The 22,903-nt window shown below is 40.6% G+C and overlaps 1 protein-coding gene across 2 annotated transcripts in view; it reads right to left on the bottom strand.

The window, feature by feature from the left end:
• KCNT2 (potassium sodium-activated channel subfamily T member 2) overlaps nt 1-22,903 on the bottom strand; it is a 125,498-nt gene that overhangs the window by 65,237 nt on the left and 37,358 nt on the right. For both annotated transcript variants that reach the window (XM_081114271.1, XM_081114272.1), the window contains exons 2-8: nt 20,105-20,184; nt 17,620-17,719; nt 14,404-14,452; nt 13,060-13,119; nt 11,195-11,269; nt 9,927-10,010; nt 7,552-7,646 (exon numbers count right to left, since the gene is read on the bottom strand). In XM_081114271.1, the coding sequence (XP_080970397.1) occupies nt 7,552-7,646; nt 9,927-10,010; nt 11,195-11,269; nt 13,060-13,119; nt 14,404-14,452; nt 17,620-17,719; nt 20,105-20,184 (543 nt within the window). The remainder of the gene's footprint in view (nt 1-7,551; nt 7,647-9,926; nt 10,011-11,194; nt 11,270-13,059; nt 13,120-14,403; nt 14,453-17,619; nt 17,720-20,104; nt 20,185-22,903) is intronic.

The following is a 22,903-nucleotide window of genomic DNA, read 5'->3' as shown; positions in this document are numbered from 1 at the left end:
TTAAAGTTTCATTTTTGTTCAGTGTTTAAATAGCAATCCCATCGTGTTCGTTCCCGGGGTGCTGTCTTCGAATCCCTGCCGTAATGACTCTCCATGATGTCACCGAAGCCACCTGCCCCGCCCCACCCCCTCTCCTGAACTCCGGGTCCCCACAGACAGGTGGCTGTTCACCAGCTCACCTTAGGTTTCTAAAAGGTGTCTCCACCACTGTGGATTCTGTTTCTCTTCCTTTTGATGTTTCTTCCCAGATTCCCCCTCTACTCCTGTATGGCTCCATCATTCTACCAGTTTCCCATAATGCAAATTTCAGCCATTCTCCCATTGTTCTTGATCGTACACATTGCATCCAAGGTATCATCAACACTGTCATTTCTCTTTAAAAAAAATGATGGCCCTAAGAACCCACCACATGTACAGAAGATGGTATGAAGGTGTGGTCATGGAATGAATTCATGGGAAAGGCACCCCATGAAGCCAGGATTGTATCCGGTTTGTGATTTCCACCCTCGGAGGAATGAGCAAACACACCTTCCTGTTTCCTGCAGAAGCAATGCTGCGGTCCCTCCAGGGTGACAACATCCATCCTGAAGATGGAAACGGAAGCTCATCATAAATGACAGAGCGGAACAACCGTGTGAAGATGCACCCGGTGAAGCACACGTGATCCATGAGAAAGGAGGGAGGCAGAAGCAGAATGGAGAACCTTTGTTACTGGCTGCAAAGCTCTCTCTGTTTAGTAAAGATTTCTCAGGCATCGTTTGTGAGAAAGAGCCAGCAGGTAACACAACTTCGGTTATAACCTGCCCTGCCCAATAGGAGAGTCCCCTCTCCTGGCTGGAGAGGAGGACAGGAGAGCGAGCAACCAGGTGAGAGCGCACACGGGTGAGTCATGGCCTCAGAGGGCTCCATGCACATCACTGATGGCCCTGGGCTCTCGGCAGGGATAGGAGCTAGACCTGGAAGATGGCTCTGGGCCCCGGGAAGGCAGATGGACCTGCTCAAGACAAAGCTCCCGGGGCAGGTATGTTGGGGCTAAGCAGTTGTGAACCTTACCCTTACGTCAGCCCCAACCTGCAACTGGGTCAGTCCTACGCTAGGACGATGCCTTATCTATTTTTGTTAATATATGGCTGCTTCGTAAAAAAGCCAATATTAAAAACCAGAACAGTAATAGAGGCACTGGAAAATCACACTAGATAAACACACATTTCAAATACTTAAAGAATTTAAATGAATTAAATACAGTCTTGCCCTGGCTGGTTGGCTCAGTGGGTTGGGCATCATACCTTACACCAAGAGGTTTTCAGGTTCAATTCCTGGTCAGGGCACATGCTTAGGTGCTTGTTGGGGTTCCCAGTAAGGATGCACAGGGGAGGCAACTGACCAATGTTTCTCTCTCACATCAATGTTTTTCTCCCCCTCTCTCTCCCTTCTTTTCTCTCTAAAACCAATAAAAACATATCCTTGGGTGAGAATTAAAAAAAAAAATACAGTGTTTTTACAGCTTCACTGTTAGCTTAACTTTCTTGTAGAACTAAAGCTGCAGTTTGTGAAGGTTTCATGGAGAATGTTGGCTTTGAGAGTCTGCTATGGGTTTGCTTCTTTATAAAACATTCTTAAGTGTTGTCTTTGACCCAAATCCATACAAAATAATCTCAGCATTATGTAATTCTAAAACAAGATCTGAACAGCATTCAATTAGGATTTCAAACTCAGACTCTCCTGTTCCCCTCCTTAGAATGAAAAGTCATAATGGATTTGCTTCCTCAAATAGATCCTATATATAGCCCAACAAAGCACCTTAATTACTAATCACTTACTCCGTGCTTTTTAAAAATTTTTCCTCTTTTTAAAGCATATTTAGTTAGACAAGTTTTTTGGCAAGGTTTCTAAGGAAAACATTAATTTGAATGAAAGGCAATATTGAGACTGGAAACTTTTTCACCACCTGGCAAATGTCAATTTGTACAACAAAATGTTTTCAAAGAAAAAAAAAAAAAGAGAGTCACATGGCAGAAATAAATACCCTTCAATGCCCATGCACGCCCAAGGACTCCTGTTGCTATACAGTTCCTGGGAAATTGAATTAGCAATGGCATTCTGTGCTGAAAGCAGCCAGCACTGGTTCCATTCTTGTAACGCAGACATGAGCATTCGAATCAGCCCACCCCTTGCACTTGGGTACTCCCTGAATGAATCCCTATTAAATTGTTCCAAATAATCATTTTCATTTCCTGCACAGTGTCTACCTATAGCCTAATAATATTCCCAAGGAATCTCAGATAATTTGCTCTCTTGGGATTTCACCTTTTCTAGGGAGAAATTGTGTCTGTGAAGTAATGATAAATCTTGTATTTCTGTTGTTGAAAGTAACTTCTCACCCTCCAGACACCTTTGTGTCTATGCAAAAAAAAAAAAAAAAAAAAAAAAAAAGGTTAGGGAATTGTACCCTAAACTACTAATCCGAAGTCAATACCCAACTGCGATTTCCTAGTCATGAGAAGGGACCACACCTCACCCTATGCCATTATGCAGACAGGTTTTTCTTTAAATGATGGGCGATGAGCCAACTTCTCAGTAGGGAGTCAGGATTTAGATCAGAGGGGCCAAAGCAAAGTGAAATCTTAGGAACCAAAAAATTCAAAGAAAGAAATAGAAGAAAAAACAAAAAAATCTTAAAAAAAAATTGTTGTGTTCATGTCTTGTATTCAACTAGAATTCTACTTGAAACAGTCATTTAAAATTTGACGGTCATAGAGGTGAGAACATTACAATTCCGTTTGATGATTTGTTTGATTATTATTTTTATGTACCTGGGTCAGTGATTCCTAGGACATAACATAAATAACATCATGATGGTGTGTGGCCTAGGGATCCAATATGCCTACGTCCAAATCTGACGTCTGCTTTTTACTCATTGTGAACTTCAGCTAAACTAAGATTTATTTTTTATTTTGCTTTCCTTCATCTCAGTTTCTTGTGTGTAAAATGAGGACAATAATGCCTACTACAGAGCGTTGTGCAAAATTAAACAATTTAATACACAAAAAACAACAGGAAATTGCCAGCAAAGGAAGGACACATTAATAAGTGTTAACTATCATTTTTATTATTAGGACACTTCAGTATTTCCCTGGGAACTGAGCATTCGTGTCTGATGCTACAATAAAACTGATTTATCTCTTACCTCAGCTCTTTCAGCAAGTCTTCTTTTGTTTTCTTTAATTTTATTTCTTCCTTGGCTAGATTTTGTCATAACGTTTTCAATGAGACCTCATATGGGTGCGCTCTCTAAGGATTCATTTTTCAGATTAGCAGTTGATTGCTCGTACACATATGTGACCATCTCAACTGGTACAAAACGCATGTCACAGAGCCTTCCCCTCAGAACTGCCTTGTAAAGACAAAAGTCTTTGGTTCCTGGTTGGTGTGGGATGACAACCTTGGCTTTCTCTCACTCCTTCACCCTCACTTCTAACTGGAAACCTTTTAACTAGAATATAAAAATGGTGTCCCCGCCTCTACCTGGCTAAGCCTTCAACTCCACTTCTGATAAAATACAGTGTGAAAAGGCTTCGCAAGGCCAGTGCCAATGTGGTCTATTGTACATACCACTGCATATAACCTACACCCACCCCCCCCCTTTTTCCCTTATTTCTGTAATACATCCCTAAAAATATGTAGGTAGCATCATTTCGAAGTTCTTATATTTCTGAAAAGAACTATATAGTAACCTCTTAATGCAGTGATGATTTAAATTCTATAAAATGTAGGTTCTCAATCAATTTTTCTTGGAAATTTGTGAACAGTGTTTTAACTTAGATGAGAATAGGGCATCAGACTGATTTGTTCTCAGCCCAGAGTAGATAGGTGAACACTGAAGACAGATCTAAACAGCCAAAGAACATACATGCATGACCTATGGACATAGACAACAGTGGGGTGAAGGCCAGAGGGAAAGGGGGATGAGGTCTGCGTGGAGCTGGGCGAAGTGAGGGGAAATGCGGACACTGTAATATGTCAACAATAAAGCTAAAAAATCAAGCCAATGAATTTTTTTCTCCTAAAAAATTAAAGACAGATCTAATTGTTCCTTTTTGTAAATTTCTTAAACTATTTTGTGACTCAGTTTCTTCACCTATGAAATGAAGAGAATAACAGAATTTGCTTTTTAGACCGTCCATGTTAAGGGCGCAGAAAAGTGCTTAACAATAGTAACCACTTGAACTGCTAGCCATTATCCTCAGTATTTGCATGTTTAAAAAGAACTCTATGCAACTGATGTCATATTTCAAAAATAGCCTGTCGGAAACAGATTTTTAACCCCAAGCCATGTTACCTAGACTTTTTATATTAATAATAATTGCATCATTCTGATTTACATATGACAAATGACCATATTCTCTTTTCTCCAAATTAAACTTGCCTTAGCTTGGCTAATTAACTACTGAAACCTGGCTGCCCGCTTATGCAGAATTGAGTTGGAACAAATAGATTTCTGTTTGTTCCAGTGTGACCTGGAGCTGTTAGTCCGTGGCCAGATCTTCCGACACATGCACTTCCTGTCCTCCATTTATCACAGAGGCCAAGCAAATGTGACCAATCAGAACTAGGAATCAAATCTGACAGTGGTGACACCACTAGGCCACATTCTAGTACTTTCTCCAAACTGCAGTACCATCTCCTCCCTGTCCAGGCCCCAAGCAGCCATTGGCCTTGGAGAGAAATCAGTTAAGTAGAAGAACCGAAGCATCCAGTCAAATAAACATCAATCAAAGGTGCAAGAAAATCCCGAGTGCTTGTCAATTAAGCAGGATAATAACGTTTCACTGAGTCACATTTTTAAACAAAAAGTAAATGACCTATTGTTTCCTGCAATCAGACTGAGGAAGAAGTGAATGAATTATTTCACATGAAACATCCATGAGCCCCATAGATCTCTCTCTGTTAGAACTCCATGAAATAATATAAAAACATGCCAACACACATACTCAAATAAGAAACTAAAGTCTGAAGCGAAGTGGCTTCAAACACCAAATGCATGATGAATTCGAGGGATGATTATTGGTCAGAATAGGTTAATAATTAAGCTCAAGTCAGGCACTGAATTCCCGGATAGAGCCGTGGACTTGCTTTGTTCCTGAGACACGGGCTGCATCCCAAGTCCCAGCTGCCTCGGGAGGGTGTGCTATTGGCCAAGGGGGGCGCGTGGCGGACGTGGGCGAAGACTCGTCCAATTCCATCACAATGATGGGAAGCGCTATTCCGAGCACATTCCCTGCAGGCGGGGGGTTGGGGGGGGCTTCATCTGCATTTCAGCTGGGCACTGGGCACGCGTGTCTGCGAGACAGATGCTTAATGACGGTTCTTTGTGATGGTGATAATGAGGAAGGGAAGATACATTTTTAAACCCACACGCAGCTTTCCAGAGCAGGTGATTTTGAGAGGGTGAGATCTGTGCACAGCACGGCCAGCGCGTTGAACATTAGTTCTTGAATCTTTGGGGGCTTAACTTATAATGCATTTATTGCAGTTCTCATTTTGAAAAGCATGGATAGTCTTGCTCCAGGATATACATTATGGCTAAAATCATCACCAGGTCATCTCAGAGGGATATTTTATGTTTAAAGCCATTAACTATCCTAAAATGTTGATTTTTTTTTTTAAGTACAAAGGTATGCCACAAATATATTTTAAATCCATGTAATAGAGATATTCACCTCATACTGCAGATGGAAACCGGTTGTCATACCTATACATCTAGATGAATACAGTCAAGAGCCACATAACGTTTTGTTCAACTACGAACCCAATACTAGTATACGTCGTTGGTCCCAAAAGATTATAATGGAGCTAAAATAATGCCTCCTGCCTCGTGCTGTTGTAGCCATGTTAACATCACAGGCAGCGTGTTATCTCATGTCTGTGATCATGCCCTGCCAGGCATATAACAGCACAGCACATACAATGACTGTGTCAGGCCATACCATCCAGATTTCTCCAGTGAACCCCGTGGTGCTTGCACAGTGACAAAATCCCCCGACGACACATTTCTCAGACTGTAGCCCATTGCAAACAGTTCATGACTCTACTTAAATACATGCATGTAGCTCTAGCCAGTTTGGCTGAATGGATAGAGCGTCAGCCTGCGGACTGAAGGGTCCCGGGTTCGATTCTGGTTAAGGGCACCTGCCAAGCTGCAGGCTCAATCTCCAGTGTGGGGCGTGCAGGAGGCAGCCAATCAATGATTCTCATCATTGATGTTTCTCTCTCCCTCTCCCTCTCTGAAATCAACAAAAATATATTTAAAAAATAAAATATAGTATTTAAAATACTAATAAAGTACGCTTAACAATAAATACATGCATGTATAGCTCTGGTTCTGCCTGGTTCCGCTGTACCCGTGTCTGAGCGCACCCTTCTATTTCAGTACTTCCTAATTAGTTTCCCTTCTTCCTCAATAAGTCAACTCCAGGTCAGAGCACAATTACAATGACGCATGATCTCTACGAGGCCTGCCAAGCAGATACAGGGCTCTACCTCGTCTTGTGATTCCCACAGTCTTTGCTCCAGGAAGCATCTGCATGAACTCATAACATCTCTCTCAAGTGCATTTAAAACCTATGGCTGGCATGTCCTTGTACTTAGAAAATAAACACTGTGGGTTAGTTAATGCCTCGAAACATAAGCTCCCCCTCTGACATTACTTGCTGGTGACTTTAGCCGTAACTTGTTGCTGGTAGGTCCTGGAGCAAGACTCTCAGTGCGTTTCACGCTGGTTTACATTTTCCTTGTCAAAGCGGGTCCTCCCGGAGGAGAAATGACTGTTTTGTGCGGCAAAGCCAAGCACTGGGGGTCTGCCCCTGCTTTCCGCCCCAGTGCACACGCGCATCACAGCGAGGCCCCGGCAGGCGCAGTGACGGGCGGTGACACTCTGCTCCATAGCTTTCCGCTTTGTAGGCGACAGAAAAATCAGCGCCCGCACGTCAGGGTGTGAGGGACACTCCTGCGTGACAGCCCTGGTCGTGGGACAAACGCTTGTGATTCGGTTGTTGACAGCATTCGGGGAAATGCCAGGGATGCAGTAACTATAATATCAAATGAGAACTGTGTTTCTTCCTTTTCTTTCTTTTTTAATTTTATTGATTTCAGAGAGGAAGGGAGAGGGAGAGAGAGACACAAGCATCAGTGATGAGAGAGAATCATTGATCAGCTGCCTCTTGCACTCCCCCCACCAGGGATTCAGCCACAACCCCGGCATGTGCCCTTAACCGGGATCGAACCTGGGACCCTTCAGTCCACAGGCCGATGCTCCATCCACTGAGCCACACCAGCTGAGGCTGAGAGCTGTGCTTTCTTGCTTTTTCTGTGAGACTGAGGGGGGGTTTTACTTCTGTTTCTGTAGGCGATCCATTACATGTTATAGTGACACTGATTGAATGATGGATTGATTTTTATCCAACTATTAATTAAAATGGCTTATAATACATCTTTTTTAAAAAACTGGAGTGAAGTAAAACATAATAAAAATGCTGATCTGTAGAATCTTACCAGGTGAAGATAAGGCAAAGCAATGTAGATATCAAAATCAGAACTTGGTTAAACATCGCAGACTGTGTACGCTGAATGGCTCTGTGCAGGTCATTCTGAAGGAAGACAGAGAAGCATATTTTAAATATTGATAACTATTAAATATTCATGAGCTTCATTACATTTATTACTATGTAGTACATTTCAACTATGTTGTGCATACGCAACACATATACTTTCAATGGATACATCAGCATATTTTCATTTTTGCCTGGGTCAAAACATACCTAACTAAATAGCAGATGCATCCATTAAAATTGATTTGAAGAGGAATATTTTATGACATAGAACCCTTTCCACTACATACTAGTATATCATAAAAGTTCAAATTATAAAGTGGAACATACAATATGATAGAATGTAAGATATGTGTGTATTCATAGAAAATGTTAGGATATAAATTATTACTAGCAATTAGTCTGTGTGGTAGAATTGTAGGTTTTCATAATATTTTACTTTCTGGTTCCCAGTTCATCTCAAAATGTTTTGTGGTAAGCTGTTAATAGTCTTAAAATCAGTATAGCAGGAGACCACTTCCCCAATATAAAATCCCCCAGAGCCATCATTTAATCTTCCTCCGCCACACATTTCACCAGAACTGTTATAAAAACAAAAAGCTAAACTGAACAGAATTTCACCTCTCAACCCTCACTTTCTTCTGAGCAAACACAAAACCCAAACAAATACAAATTTAGCAACCAGGGAGAGGAAGAGAAGCAAAACATAGAAATACAATGGAAAATGGACCCTAAGTGAATATTGCACAGCCCTCGCCTATTCTCAAGGACTGAGGGGCCGTTTCTTTCTTGGTTGGGCTGTTTTTGCCAACAACTAATAACACAGTTGATTAGAGGTTTATTTTTTCCTGGTGCGTGTTTTCCATTAGCAAGTAGGCTGTGTCTCTTTAGTGAAATAGGTTTATGTATTTTATTTTGAACAGCTAAGACAGCCCAATGTTTCTGCAAAACACCCCACAGACCACACTCGCCCACGGTTTGGCCACGCATTTTCCTGAGCCTCCAGCGGTCACTAGCGTGGATGTTTAGAGACATTCATCTGGTGACAACTTCTCAAATGTTATCCAAATATTCCTCCGGGCCAAAACTTGGGTCATATTTCTGTTTAAAAACCATTTAAAAGAAAAACAAGTTTGCCTCTGGAAAAATTTAATTTCAATGTAGTAGAAGTCATCATATTGAGCCCTTAGGATGTTTATGCCTTATATAGATAGACACACATACATATTTCTGTAAGTATATGTAATTTTATTTAATTCTCACAACAAGCTTGGTATGTAGACACTTTTATTCCTTTTGAAGATGAAGAAATTGGCAAAGGAATTGAATCTCTTAGCTACCCTATCAGAGTGATTAGCATATAGTGGATTTACATTAACATTTATGGAATGAATGACCAGATAGCAAATGTCTTAGAGCCAGCTCGCTGCTAAGCAGTGAGCTCTGCTGTAAACATATTTTGGTCCTAGTTACCCATCAGTCCTGCCCAACAGGGTCAGCCTTGGGCAGAGCGAAACAGGGGCACACTCTGAACTCTGCATCTTTTACTTCTTGCTTCTGTTCGCCCCTCCTACTAGCCCAGTCACAACCCAACCAAAAGGAAAAAGATGGCTTTACCTGAGGAGCTTCCACCTCCAACATGGCGCCTTTTAAAACCCCACAGATTTTTATGAAATATGAGGCCCAGACAGTTACAGGGACTGAGGCCACGGCCTCCTGGATCCTGAGGACCAGGGCCCCATCATACACGAACAGGTCACCCAGAAAGGTGAGTTGTCTTCGGAAAGTGGACTCACTCATTGGACCCATTCACACAGCACTGGGCTTTGGACTGGTGATGTATAGAAACTCCGAATCATGGTGGTTTACCAGTTCACAGGGCCTGACAAGGAGGTAGCTTGGCCATGGGCTGTTTTGCAAGTTTCGATTCTGATTAGGGTACAAGCAGACTCTTGCTTACGTTCATTAGCTTAGACACCCATACAACACATCACTTGAATTATTTGATAGCATTTTACCAAAACTCTTTCATTTTTACATTCATCTAAATAAAACTATGTACTAAGATACTGAATTTATTTAAAAGAAGTTTACAAAGAAAACGTCGGTATTTACTTATAACTAAATAAATCCTAGTCATATGAATTTATACTCGTGAGGGAAAGCAGGATAAAAAGTAGTGAGGCAAAGATGTTGAGTCTTCATCTCTCTCTCTGTTGAATGTGAAAAAGATAAAGAAATGTGATGATCTCAGTGAAAGTAGAACATAGTGAAAGGGTGAAAAACATGCCTGCATTTGCATGTCACTTTCATACTTACAATCATATTTTCCAAGGCGTGTTTGGCAAGCCAGCAGTTCAGAAAGACTGGGACAAAGAGATTCCTTAAAGCAGGCCAGAAAATCTGAAAAACAAATCAACACTGAACTTCTATCTCAAAGCAAAGAATCATATCCAGCAGATCGAAAAAAAAAATGCAAAACAGAAAAAAATTGTTATTAAAGACAATTTAGCAACTTGGAACATGTGACAAATACTAGACTCATTAATAAAATGCAAGGAGTAGATATGATTTTTTTTCATTCATTGTCTGATTCTTACTTAGAGAAAAACTCTTTGGGAAATGCTTACAGAAGAAGAAAGAAAATAATAAGCTCTCTGGGTGTCAGATATAATGATGTTAATACCATCATTACATCTCTTCCTGTGAGAGTTTGTAATAGACATCACCTCTTTCCTCTTTGCAACTTGAGGGGGGAAGTAGGAACAAGAGAAAACGTCGGCTTTAAACATTACCCCTCAGCCTCAGGATTCAAACATTCTAAGGGACCTTGGGGAACCACGTTTAATTGAAATGATATTTACTTAGCCATTCAATCTAATTCCAGTCGCTCCTCTAGGTAAATCACCCAGATTAAAGTAATTGTCAGAAGTGAGCAACCGTTAGACATCTACTCATCCTCATAATTTTCCAAATAAAACTCAAAGTGTGAGGGAGCACAATCCCCACAGACACTGTTGCAACTCTGTCAAATAGGAATTAAAACCAGAGCGTGCAGTGCAAACGTGCCATTGAATAGGATCTTCAGGAAGTGTGTGCTCCGCCGACTTGGATAAAGAAGCAAATTGCTGGCTGTCTGGCTGCTGACAACTTCCTTATTAAAGAGATAATTAGTCAACCCTATGGTTAAACCAGAGATAAGTGCATTCTCGGTATGAGAAATGTTTATAAATAACTGGTTCTACTTGCTTTCTACACCTTGTAATTCCACCCTATACACAAGAAATGGAGTAATTTCTAGTTTGTTTCGGCAATATTAGCGCTTGATTAAATGGCACTTCTGCACCATATATTTCTAAGAAGCATTTCATTTTGCTGTTATACTGAGTCTCAGAAGTTTTTATTTAATTTCACAAGCCAAGTCCCCAACTGATTTCGCTATTTATTTGTTAATACAATGATTCTAATCAAAACCTAAAATCATTCATCTGAGCAAAATTTTGGTGTATATTTTTAGCACTTAGATTTAAAGACATTACTGAAGTCTAATGACAAAATTATTTTTTAAAGATTCTTTTAGGACTTACCGAGATAACGAAGGGAACCGCATTAATTATTTCCAAGATGAAGGGTATTCGTAAAATCTGCTCCCAGATGTTCCCCTTTCAAGAAAGAATAAGTAAAAATAAAAGTCAGTTATACCAAATCCCATTACAGAGGGCAAGGGCAGCATCTCAGAACTTGCCTAGCATTGAGGATGCTTACAGTGGCAGAAGACTGAGCCATTACATTATATAAATGTGTGCAAAGGGGGAGGAATGGGGCCATCTGAAGCAGTGTCTACAAGAAAAATAAAGTTAAAAAAAGATAAAGAAATGTGATGATCTCAAAAATAAATAAGTGAATGGGAATATTTTTTTAAAGGTATAGCAATAACTTTCAGAGATTATTTTTTCTAAATGCAATTGTGCCCTCTCAATTTTGTGGTAAGTTTAAGAAGCAAGCCCGGCCAGTGTGGCTCAATGGTTGAGTGTTGACCTATGAACTAGGAGGTCACGGTTCTATTCCTGGTCAGGGCATATGCTTGGGTTGCTGGCTCAATCCCCAGTAGAGGGTGTGCAGGAGGCAGCCGATAATGTTTCTCATCACTAATGTTCTTATCTTTCTCTCCCTCTCCCTTCCTCTCTGAAATCAATTAAAATATTTTTTTTAAAAAAAGAAGCAAAACAAATGTTACAATAATCCTTGAATATTGCCCATAACACATTTGGATCCTATAATAACATTTCATGGAAGAAAAGTTACCAGTAAGAATAAAACAGACTAACAAAACCTACAGAATCAATGAAAAAGTGACTCAATATAATGTTTACTGTAATAAATATATTGACAAACTGTAAAGCATATAAAATAGTTCCTAAACACACCACTTGTTAACAGTGTTCATTGGTATTAACATTGCTCTTACACCAAGAAACCACAACGGAAGAGGTTTTTCAATCATCTAGATTCTACTCTCCCAACCCACATTGTGCAACGAAGTGAATCAGGCCTGGCCACATAATTCCCAGGGCCCAGTACGAGCTGCTCATAATATTGTCCCAAAGGTTTTGCACCAATATTTCCCCAGACACCCTACATTCTGGCCACACTTAAATATTAATTATCTTTCCATTTCATATGTGCATTCCTTCCTCTGTGCCTTTCTTAATTCCATAAACCCTATTGGCCTGCTTTTCACCTTTCCTTAGTGAAATCGCTGATTCAAGGACTCTGCATAATCAGTCAAGTCCTTCCTTTTCATCCCATGATCTGGCCTCTCTCTCTGAGTCCCCATAGGACTCCATTTGCACCTCACTAAACAAACAAACAAACAAACAAAAACCTATCATCCTGCCTTCTATATAACTTTTTCCTACCTAACCCCACTTCCCGATTGTAAATTCACAGAAAACAAACAGATAAAAGCCAACGTCCAGCTTGGAGCTCTTCATCAGAGGCTCAGTAAATATTGGTTAAATCGTGTTACCCAAACAAAGCTTTGCCAAAAATTAAGAGCATTCATTAACATGATCCCTAGTAGACATGCTTTTGCTCCCTCGATGTTTTTTGTACGGATCAGGGAAGGAGACTGAGAACAATAAAGACCCAGACCGCTGCCTCTGCTTGGAGACTGAGAACAATAAAGACCCAGACCGCTGCCTCTGCTTGGCTCCTGTGAGCATGCGCACAGTGGATCAATTACCCCATAGGAATGAGTGAAGCCACCAAGGAGAACGTAACTATATTACTACAATGTTTTTGTATCACATACTAGAGAGGCCCAGAATAATTAAAGTGGTTTAAAAAGAGCTTGCTTTATCCCCAAAGTAGGAATTATAAAGAGAGGAAAGCTGGGTAAATATTAGTAATGTGTTCTATTAGCAAAAAAAGGCTAGTGAAAACAGCTTACCTTATAACTGAGATAACCAAGTAGTATGGTTTCAAATAGACTGATCAAGGCCACTAAAACCTAGAATATAAATTGAACCTTAATGAGAAAATGCAAAAAAATTAAAATAACATACATTCATGACTATAGTACTACACGTGATAGGTAATATATATTATTTTCATGATTATTATCAATTTCAAAGTTAATAAATGTATAAATATGTACATGTATTTATATATATTTACATATATAGATATTTATGTGGCATATACATATATGCTATAGGGAGTTTTCTAAGGCTCTTTAGCTCATATAAGGTGGCGGGTGTCCCCAGCACGACAGCTTAGCTTTTGTCCTTTCTAATACTTTTTAATAAACCTTTTCTGACTTATTATCACCAACGGAAATGTGGGGTGAGAGTAGTGAGGCTGGCTGGAGTTTGCATGACATGGAAAGAACAGGTTGTCTGGTGAGTGTTGTGCTAACACACACACGGTCACACACAACTGCCCGCCACAAATAACACCCCCGGAGCCTGCGGGTCATTTGCCCAAAACAGCAGCACCTGCAGAAAGGAGCACGAGTTCCCGTGGACGGATACGGTCCACCCCATCACCCGCCTCAAACAGAACTGTGAGCACCGCACAAAATGGTCCGGCTCAACCCCTCAGGGCACGATTGGGATCACCAGCCACTTATGTGATTGTTCAGTTCATGGTGATTTGTTGAGATTCTTACCTGTTCCAGACACTGAGGACACAGGTAAAAAAGCAAATATGCGCCCAGCCGACCTGGCTCAGGGGTTGAGCATCAACCTAGGAACCAGGAGGTCACAGTTCCATTCCCGGTCAGGACACATGCCCGGGTTGAAGGCTCCATCCCCAGTGTGGGGCGTGCAGGAGGCATCCGATCCATGATTCTCTCTCATCATGGATGTTTCTGTCTCTCCCTCTCCCTTCCTCTCTGAAATCAATAAAAATATAATTTTTTTAAAAAGCAAATGTGGAAATTGCCTTTGGGTGAGTTGTTCAGGGACTGTGTAGCAGGAATAGGGAAAGTTGGTTGGGAAACGGGGCTGAAGACCCTGGTTGACATGGGTTTTCTCCAGGCCCTCAGCCGCCCTATGATCTCAGGGATGTTCTCAGAACAGAAAGCAGTGCTCGGGCAAACACCGACAAAGGGGCGAAAGGGTGAGTCTAAGATGCGCTCTGCTACTCTCCCGCCCTTGCTCTCTTACCCCCAAGATTCATTAAGCAAGAAAGCAAACCCATTTTGAATATCAACAGTTTCTCTCGCATAGTATTTCTCTGGGAAACAGGGATACATCCAGAAATAGAGGGAGAAAACAAGATGGCACATAACCTGGAGGCCCCATAAAGGTAGACTTCTGTTCACCCAAAAGATATGAGACCTGTGAAAAGAATAGTAAGATGTTACTTTTTTTAAATGTGGGAAAGGCATTCAGTTTAAAATTGTGCTTGAGGTTGGAAACATTTAAATAATGCTAGCATAAAGGGACGATAAAATATCAAAATTAACATGAGAAAAGCTTTATACTCTTCGTTTTCTTTTTAATAATAATATCCATTTCTATTCCAGGAAATACCCTTTTTAATTTCATTTTCAGGCTCATATTAATAATAAAAGAAAAGATTAATGGGCCTTTATTTAAAGAGTGGTTATGGCAGGGTACAAAAACCTCAAACCTTTTATTAGTTGAATTCTCCATTGAAAATTCACTTAAGGATCTTCTATAAGCTCTAAGGTTTTGTTAATTTTACAGTTGTTACTATTTAGCAATACAAATTCAACAGTGCTAATAATCCAAATAACTCAGATGATAGAGCACATTAATATTCCACATTTGGATTTATATAAAATATCTAACATCTCACCAAAAACCTGTGACTGAGGATAGCATAGAACATTATACAGGACAAGGGGTGACTGTCCTTAACTATCTCTTAAAAAATCATTTCAGCTTTGACGTCAAAAATTATTTATACTCTACCAAGAACACCATGGCTTTACTAAAAGCTAGTTTTACCAAGCTAACAGTATTTTCTTTGATCTGGGATGTTGTTTTCATAGGTCTTGGAATATCATAGAGCATTTAAATGTAAAGAAGACCTTGAAGAAAAATATCTGTTTAGACAAGACGATGTCATGTAGACTAAGTTTTGTAATCCTAAAAAAAAAAAAAGGCATTTCTACAAATCTCAGCTATATAAATTTCAATATATAGTGAGACTGAAAGTCCTATTCTTCACTCATTTACTAAGTACTACATTGGATAAATGCATGGAAAGAAATGTATAAATTCTAATTAAAAAACTAGTGCCCGGACCGTCCTTTATAAATTAGATGTATCATGAAGAAAAAAACATATAGGACTGATTTGTGCATTTTCAGATAATGTCCAAAACAAATGAGGAGGGGAGCCAGCTGGCAGCCAACCCGTCATCCCAAATGGAGCTTCAGTCCCATTGACAAAAGCCTGAGTAGGAGCACACCACACCTGGTGCTATGTCAGGCTCTGGTTTGAAATGCATCCCAGACCCCTAACACACAAGCACCGTTGCGGCTGCATACCTTTGTGTCTCTCACCTGATGTTAAAAACTAAGAGTCACTTTCACAGTTTTAAAGTGGGAAGGATGCGTAAGTTTTGGGGTGTTTTTTTTAACATATTTTAAAATATATGTCGCGGTGGCAGAAGCAGCACAGTTTTCTCGGGCTTTTGCAGATGCTGCAGATGTGAGGCCAGAGGAGAAGCTGAGGACTCGGCGGCTTTGGCCCCACAGCTGTCAGGATGGGGCTGCAGGCGGAGCAGGGGGTGGGTGAGGACCGAGCTGTCAGGCGCTGATTTGGGGAGAGCGCAGAAGAAGCCAACCGGAACGGGGCCAATTGGAATGACATCCAAGTAGGGACACTGAGTGCGCAGTTAGAATGCGATCGGTGAGATACGCAGCCATAAAAAGCAGAAAAAGATCAGTACCAGGTATGGGGCCGGGTGGGTTCTGGAAATATTGGGGGACCACTTTGTAGAGAATAGGGTTGTCTCACCACGATGCTGTACACCTGACACTAATACAAAATAATATTGAATTTTAAAAAACACACACATATATTTGATTAACTTTTTAAAAAAGTACTGAGGGCCTCTGGGAGGAGTACAAGTGGGAGAAAATTGGGGAAATAGGGTTAAGTGTGTATTGAAGGGAGTAAGAGACATGAAACACGTGGTCCAATGGCAGAAGGGGCAGGAACACCAGTGCATGCAGTCTTTTCACGAGTTGAAAATTCCCTGAGGGGAGGCAATGTTGCTCTCCCGGCTGTGTCTCTTTTCGCAGTCTGACAAACACAGGCTAACCACCCAACAAAGGTATTCGGAAATACCCACCAGCCTTCAGTACATAAACCGTTTCCTAAAGAAGCAGAACATCGATGATCACACCATCGAATTGCTCTTGTTAATCAACTTTCTCCAGACCCTCTAGCAAATGCGGAATCCTCTTCACTGTCCAGTCAAACAGACGAGTAAGTCAGGCATTTCCATGCATAGCATTTCTATTTTATTTTCATCCTTTTTATTTTATTTTTTATATTTTCTTAGGGCAGAACTCCACAGGAAAATAATGATAATAATTGTACAGAGGTTCGCCATCGGATTCGCTTACTGCTTTGAAATTATGTGAAATTTGGGAGGCTGGGCAGGGGCCCAGGGTGGTAATCGGATCAGAAAGATCCATGTGCCTGCACACCTGGCCCCTTCCCTGCTGCTTCCAACGGAGGTAGAGACTAAAGTCCATCACGTACAGCAATACAATTAATCAAAGCAGCACAATCATGAATAAAAAATAAGTTAAATCGATAAGCCATTTAACTCAAATAAGATCAAGAGCTACACATGCTAACTGTGCACTTGACATAGTCTTGGATGCTGGAGTGATTCTACTCAAGAGTGCCAGCTAGTCCTAATCGGTTTGGCTCAGTGGATAGAGCATCGGCCTGGGGATTGAAGGGTCCCAGGTTCGATTCTGGTCAAAGGCACATGCCTGGATTGTGGGCTTCATCCCCAGTAGGGGGTGTGCAGGAGGCAGCCTATCAATGATTCTCTCTCATCATTGATGTTTCTCTCTCTCTCCCTCTCCCTTTATGATATCAATAAAAGTATATTTAAGAAAAGAGTACAGCTAGACTATCACTGGAAATACCTACACAGCTGGTATACAGTAGAGTAACATATATAAAGAAAGAACAGAAAGGTGGTGAGTGTTTAAAGAGACAGACCCATATTAAACAATTACTTACAGTGCTTTGATTAGCAGTAAAAACTTTGTGGACAGTTGGCATAAAGTGATTACATCCACAGTGTTATTAGCATTAGAGGAATAGATAAAGAATATAAGCAAAGATGTTTGAAAAGAACGTACAAAGGTGCTATTCATGTACTAAGACAGATCAATACCCAGAACATCCTTGGAAAAAAATTAATTCTATGTAACATCCTTTAAAATTATAACACAGTTCCAAGTAATCAAAAGACTATTGTCGAGGGTCAGACCGAAATGCCTTACCATTCATTTCCTTGTGAGGGACTTTCCAGCAGCACTCGGATGATGTATAACAAGCAGCTTAATAATTTGAGAGAAAAATTGAACAGGCGTATTCTTAGACCTTCAAACAAACAACAGAAATTGGGTTTTCATTGGAACTTAATCCAAAAAAGAGACTAAAAGACTTATCAAAAACATCATTAAGTACAGCACTTAGATTGTATTTAGGAACTTCAGTGCCATCATCGTCTACACTCTCTGAAGTTCAAGGGAGCTGAATGTTAATTACCTGAATATGGAAACCAAGGGTGTGATTGACAGACGGCTTGAACAGCAAATGACAGCTAACACTGTATGCAGAGAGTGGGTCTAGTTCTCACAGAAGCCACAAAAACCATGTCCCATAAAGTGTGGTTCATGCCCTGACCGGTTCGGCTCAGTGGATGGAGCGTCAGCCTGCGGACTCAAGGGTCCCAGGTTCGATTCCGGTTGGGGGGCATGTGCCTTGGTTGTGGGCACATCCCCAGTGGGAGGTGTGCAGGAGGCAGATGATCGATGTTTCTCTCTCATCGATGTTTCTAACTCTCTATCCCTCTCCCTTCCTCTCTGTAAAAAAAATCAATAAAATATATTTAAATAAAAAAAAAGAGTGGTTCAGATATGCTTAGTGGTTTAAGCATTTCGCACATCCATGAATTTGGGGGTAAATTTTAGCCGGCTAGAAAATCTAGCTGCTTGCACAGTCATAGGATAAGTTATAAGTCTTGTACTTTCAGGATACCTTGTAGATTTTAACTATAGGGAAATTATAATCACGTCTATAATTATATATTATACTCTAGCTTAGTAATTAGGAAATTACAGAGAAATCATTATAGAATATTCTGGGAAGTACACACACCATTTTTGAGTTTGACAAGTTGAAGCTTACTTTTCCCTTTAGATTAAATATCAGTGATGTCTTAATATTTTGGAGGGAGAGGGGATTAAGATTGTCATGTATATACCCTGCAAAACCATATAGATCATAGTTATGCAGCCTGTAATACTTCATGATGATGAAAAAGAGCAATTAAGATTAAGCAAAACATGCTTCAAGTCTGATTAATAGAAGCGTTACCTTTCCTGCAATATTCAGGCAATATCTGATTCGTGCCTTATAAATAAAAGGGAGAGAAAGGCCTTCCTATAATTACTAGTGAATACAATCTGGAAATGAAATGTCATTTTCTTACTCGGCTATATGTGAGTGCATTTGAGGTGACCTTTCTTTTTAAATTAAATTGATTGGGGTGACATTGGTCGACATAATCATATAGGTTGCAGGTGTGGGTTTCTGTTACAGGACCTGTATATCGCATGGGGTGACGTTTCTTAACGGTAGCAGGTTAATGCTTATCAATCGGGCAGTTTTCCCAGGCTTTGCTATCACAATGCTCCATTCATTCATGTCATGGCTTTAGCTTCTTTAGAAAGTCTTTTAAATTGTTCATGAAATCACCCTGTTTCCATAGACCTGGTCTCCCCAGATGACAGCTTAGTCAAAGCTGGCTGCCGCTGAAACAGTCACATCCTGCATTTACCCTCTCTCGCCTGGAGAGAGAGGATTGTTAGTATCAAAACAGAGGAAACCTTTGATTCCGAAGGTGTGGGCTCCATGGAAATTGTAAACCCACAGATGAGAGAGGCATTCGTTATCATTAGCCTTAACCCCGAAGCTGACCTACCATTGAATCTCTCACCAGTGCGTCTTAAACACTGAAATACCCCCTATCTTCAGCATTTGGACAGGTGCTCACAACTCAGGATGCTCCCTGTGAACCCTACAGAGGCACGGCTTAATGAAGACCACCCCAAGAGGATTCAGGGCTCCAGACTCAGAGAGGGCGCGGTCTACACCCACCTCATAGAGACCAAGCAACGATTGTGGGAAAACTGCATCTTGGCTCATTATATGTGGCCTCAAACAATACATGGTATGCCCGGCCGGTGTGGCTCAGTGTTTGAGCATCAACCTCTGAACCAGGAGGTCACAGTTCGATTCCCAGTAGGGGCACATGCCCGGGTGGCAACCTGTCCAGTTCAGAGCGTTTTCTTTCTCATCAAGCACTATTGGCAAGCGGTGAGCTCTTCCCCCGTGGCATCAGACAGCTATTTCCCGATAGGATCCGTCAGAATCACAAGAGCCTTCTCATAATAAGCTGAGTCCCCTCACAGATAAGCCGTGAGGCCCTCTCATTTCAACCCTTTCCCCCAACGTTTCCACTGACCCCTGTGGCTCACCCAGAATGCTACCTATGGATGTGGGATCTGGACAATGAAAGGTCTGCAAGAAACCGTAGCACCCACAGATGGGAACTCTAGTTCTCTATCATTTAACTGCCTGGCAGACAAGATTCTCAATTGTTTGCTCTATTTAAATGATATTGTTCAGAAGGATGGCACTGGAACTGTTGGAGGTAAATAGATGTACAAACACATAGAGGAAATAAAGCAGAGGACTTACTGGATCGCTGATTTTTAATAAAAAATAACTTTAGTCTCTCTTTAAATGTGTTTTCATTCATATAGAATTCAACTTGGACCCTGAAAACAGAAAATAAAAACACAATTAACCTGATGAATATATAAGGGGTAAAAACAGCATTTGCCATACTTATATACTTTAAGTAAATCCCTAACACATGAGAGAGAGAGAGAAAGAGAGAGACAGAGAGAGAGAGAGAGGGGGGGGGGGATTGGATAAAATACTGAATTTTTTGGAGAGAAGCAGTTAGTTTTAAAGACATACTTCAGATGTCATTTGTAATTAAGTCGATTATTTTTATTAGTGGATGTAATGAGTGCTGTGGATAATTCCAAACAGCAGTAATGCAAAAAAGTCATTAATATGTGTCCATGGAATAATTTTGAGTCGGCGTTTTTCCAGTTTTTGTCCGCATCCTAAGAATCAACCGAAGGCCTGAAAATTCAGTTGCAGCAAAACCACACAGAAGGGCCGCATCAAAGTCTCAAGGGGCGGGGCCTAAAACATACTTTCAACAAGTGGTTCCCTTCACCTTGAAACCACACCACAGGACACCTTACCTTCTCATTGATGTCGGCCTGTTTTAAAATATACGCAGGCCGAAACCGGTTTGGCTCGGTGGATAGAGCGTCAGCCTGTGGACTGAAAGGTCCTAGGTTCGATTCCGGTCAAGGGCATGTACCTGGGTTGTGGGCACATCCCCAGTGGGGGATGTGCAGGAGGCAGCTGATCGATGTTTCTCTCTCATTGATGTTTCTAACTCTCTATCTCTCTCCCTTCCTCTCTGTAAAAAAATCAATAAAATATATTTTAAAAAAATAAAAAATAAAATATACGCAGGGCAGGGAAGGAGTGGTATGCCAAATAGAATGTGAAAGTCAACGCAGATAGAAACCAGACAAGTCAATGATGATAGTGAAGCATATATATTTAATCCTCTCTAAAATATCAGAAAAATAGCATTTAGGTAATGAATGCATTCACTTTCCCCTAAATTATTTCAATCTGCCTTTCGTGCCCTGGCATAATGAATATTTTCAAAATGTGGAGTGAAGAGAAAAATTATGTTTCGTGCACGCTGACTTGGTAATAATTATCATTGGAAATTTTCTTCGTCTCAAACGCATGTATTATACATTAGGATTGCAAAGCCGGCTAAGAAAGCATTTGAATGTTTATACAAACACGAAGATTTCAGTTTTCCTAATATCAGAAAATTTTGATAATGCAACCCATAGAAACTAGATAGTTTGATAGTTTGGGGGTTTGGAGCAGGAACACCCCTGAGAGATAAAACTGGAGGGAAACTTAACATATGAAGATGCTCATGTATTATAGAACTACGTCACTGCTATGTGCTGTATAGTCAAGAAGATTGATGAATATTTTAACAACTGTCCCCTATGCCCTAAAAATAAAAGGTTTTTTGTTATCTATTGTTATCTGCTATTCCTTCAAAAAACTGGAAAGCTCTCTAACTCTACCTCTAGCCCTAAAAGAAGACATTTCCATGCATCAACATATTTCCACCATTTCTTAAAATTTATGTGCCTGCCACCTTTCCTCTTTCACTCACCTTATATGTTAAGTGAAAAAGGGTAGAAATCAAGACTCTCTTGTTACTATCTCTAGAAAGAAACCCTGGAAATTGCAATACCTTCCAGCAGAACGCTATGTGCCTGCACACTCCCCCCCCCCAAACACATACACACACATACACAAACCCACACACTCACAGGTGCTACACGTACACCCACACACGTACACAGTCCTCCCCCAGTCGCTTGGAAATCCCTCACTGGCTCTGTTTCCCTTGTTTATCAAATAAAAAGGCCGTTCGTTTTAAATACAGTGACTGTAATACAGACATCAAGCTAAATTAGTCCAAATCTGCTGTGGATACAGAAGCAAATTTGAGAGGACATGTGGCTATTACACCAGTAATTCAGCCAAGGCCATGTCGGTTTGCTTCCTTGAATTATCAAATTTATAAGAATCTGAGTCCATTCCTCACATACTAGCTGGCGTTCAGTGCTGGCTCTATAACAAGAGGTGCAGTTTTAAACTAAACTTGGATTGTCTACAGCCTTGCTCAAAATAACGAGGAATCTGGAAGGCATCCCATCTGAGAAAAAGTTGAAGGAACTGGAAACGTGTAGTCTAAATAGGAAGAGATAGCATATTGAGGTGTCCGGCATTATTGAAACAAGATAACCCATAATGTGACACTCTGTTGTATAGAACAATCAGAGAGAAAGAGAATTTGGAATGAGATTTCCCAACTTAAAAAAGGCCAAGACTGGAGTAGAGAGCTCTCCATACATATAAATGAGCAAAAGGCCAGATAACAGCTTGCAAGCAAATGCTCTGTTTCCTGGGGTTAGAGACAATTTTGCATGGTGTGAGGTCTCTCAATAAATAAATTCCAAGTTCCCTTTTTTGTTATAATAATCTGGGAAGTAAAACAGTAAATCTAGTGATCTTTCTGAGTTTATCTTCTCTCTGAGGATCATGGATGACATTAAAGTATGGATCGGTACAAATGTGTTTTAAAGTTAAAGCTAAAAAAAATAAAATATGAAGCAGAACACTTTTTGATCCACGTCTTCTGTCGAGGGCAGAAAAATACCCTTTAGGTTTACGATTTATAATATAGAGTGGGGCATTCTTTTATTTGATCTAATGACCATTCTTACCAGAATCAAGGCCAGTTAGTGTTAGTGTAATCTTTTGGGACTTTCTCCAGCACCATACAGTTCTCTGGTACTCAGGACTTGA

This window comes from Myotis nattereri, assembly GCF_964212035.1.
Source record: "Myotis nattereri genome assembly, chromosome: 20".
Lineage (NCBI taxonomy): Eukaryota > Metazoa > Chordata > Mammalia > Chiroptera > Vespertilionidae > Myotis > Myotis nattereri.
This window is presented reverse-complemented; position numbering and strand designations above follow the sequence as displayed.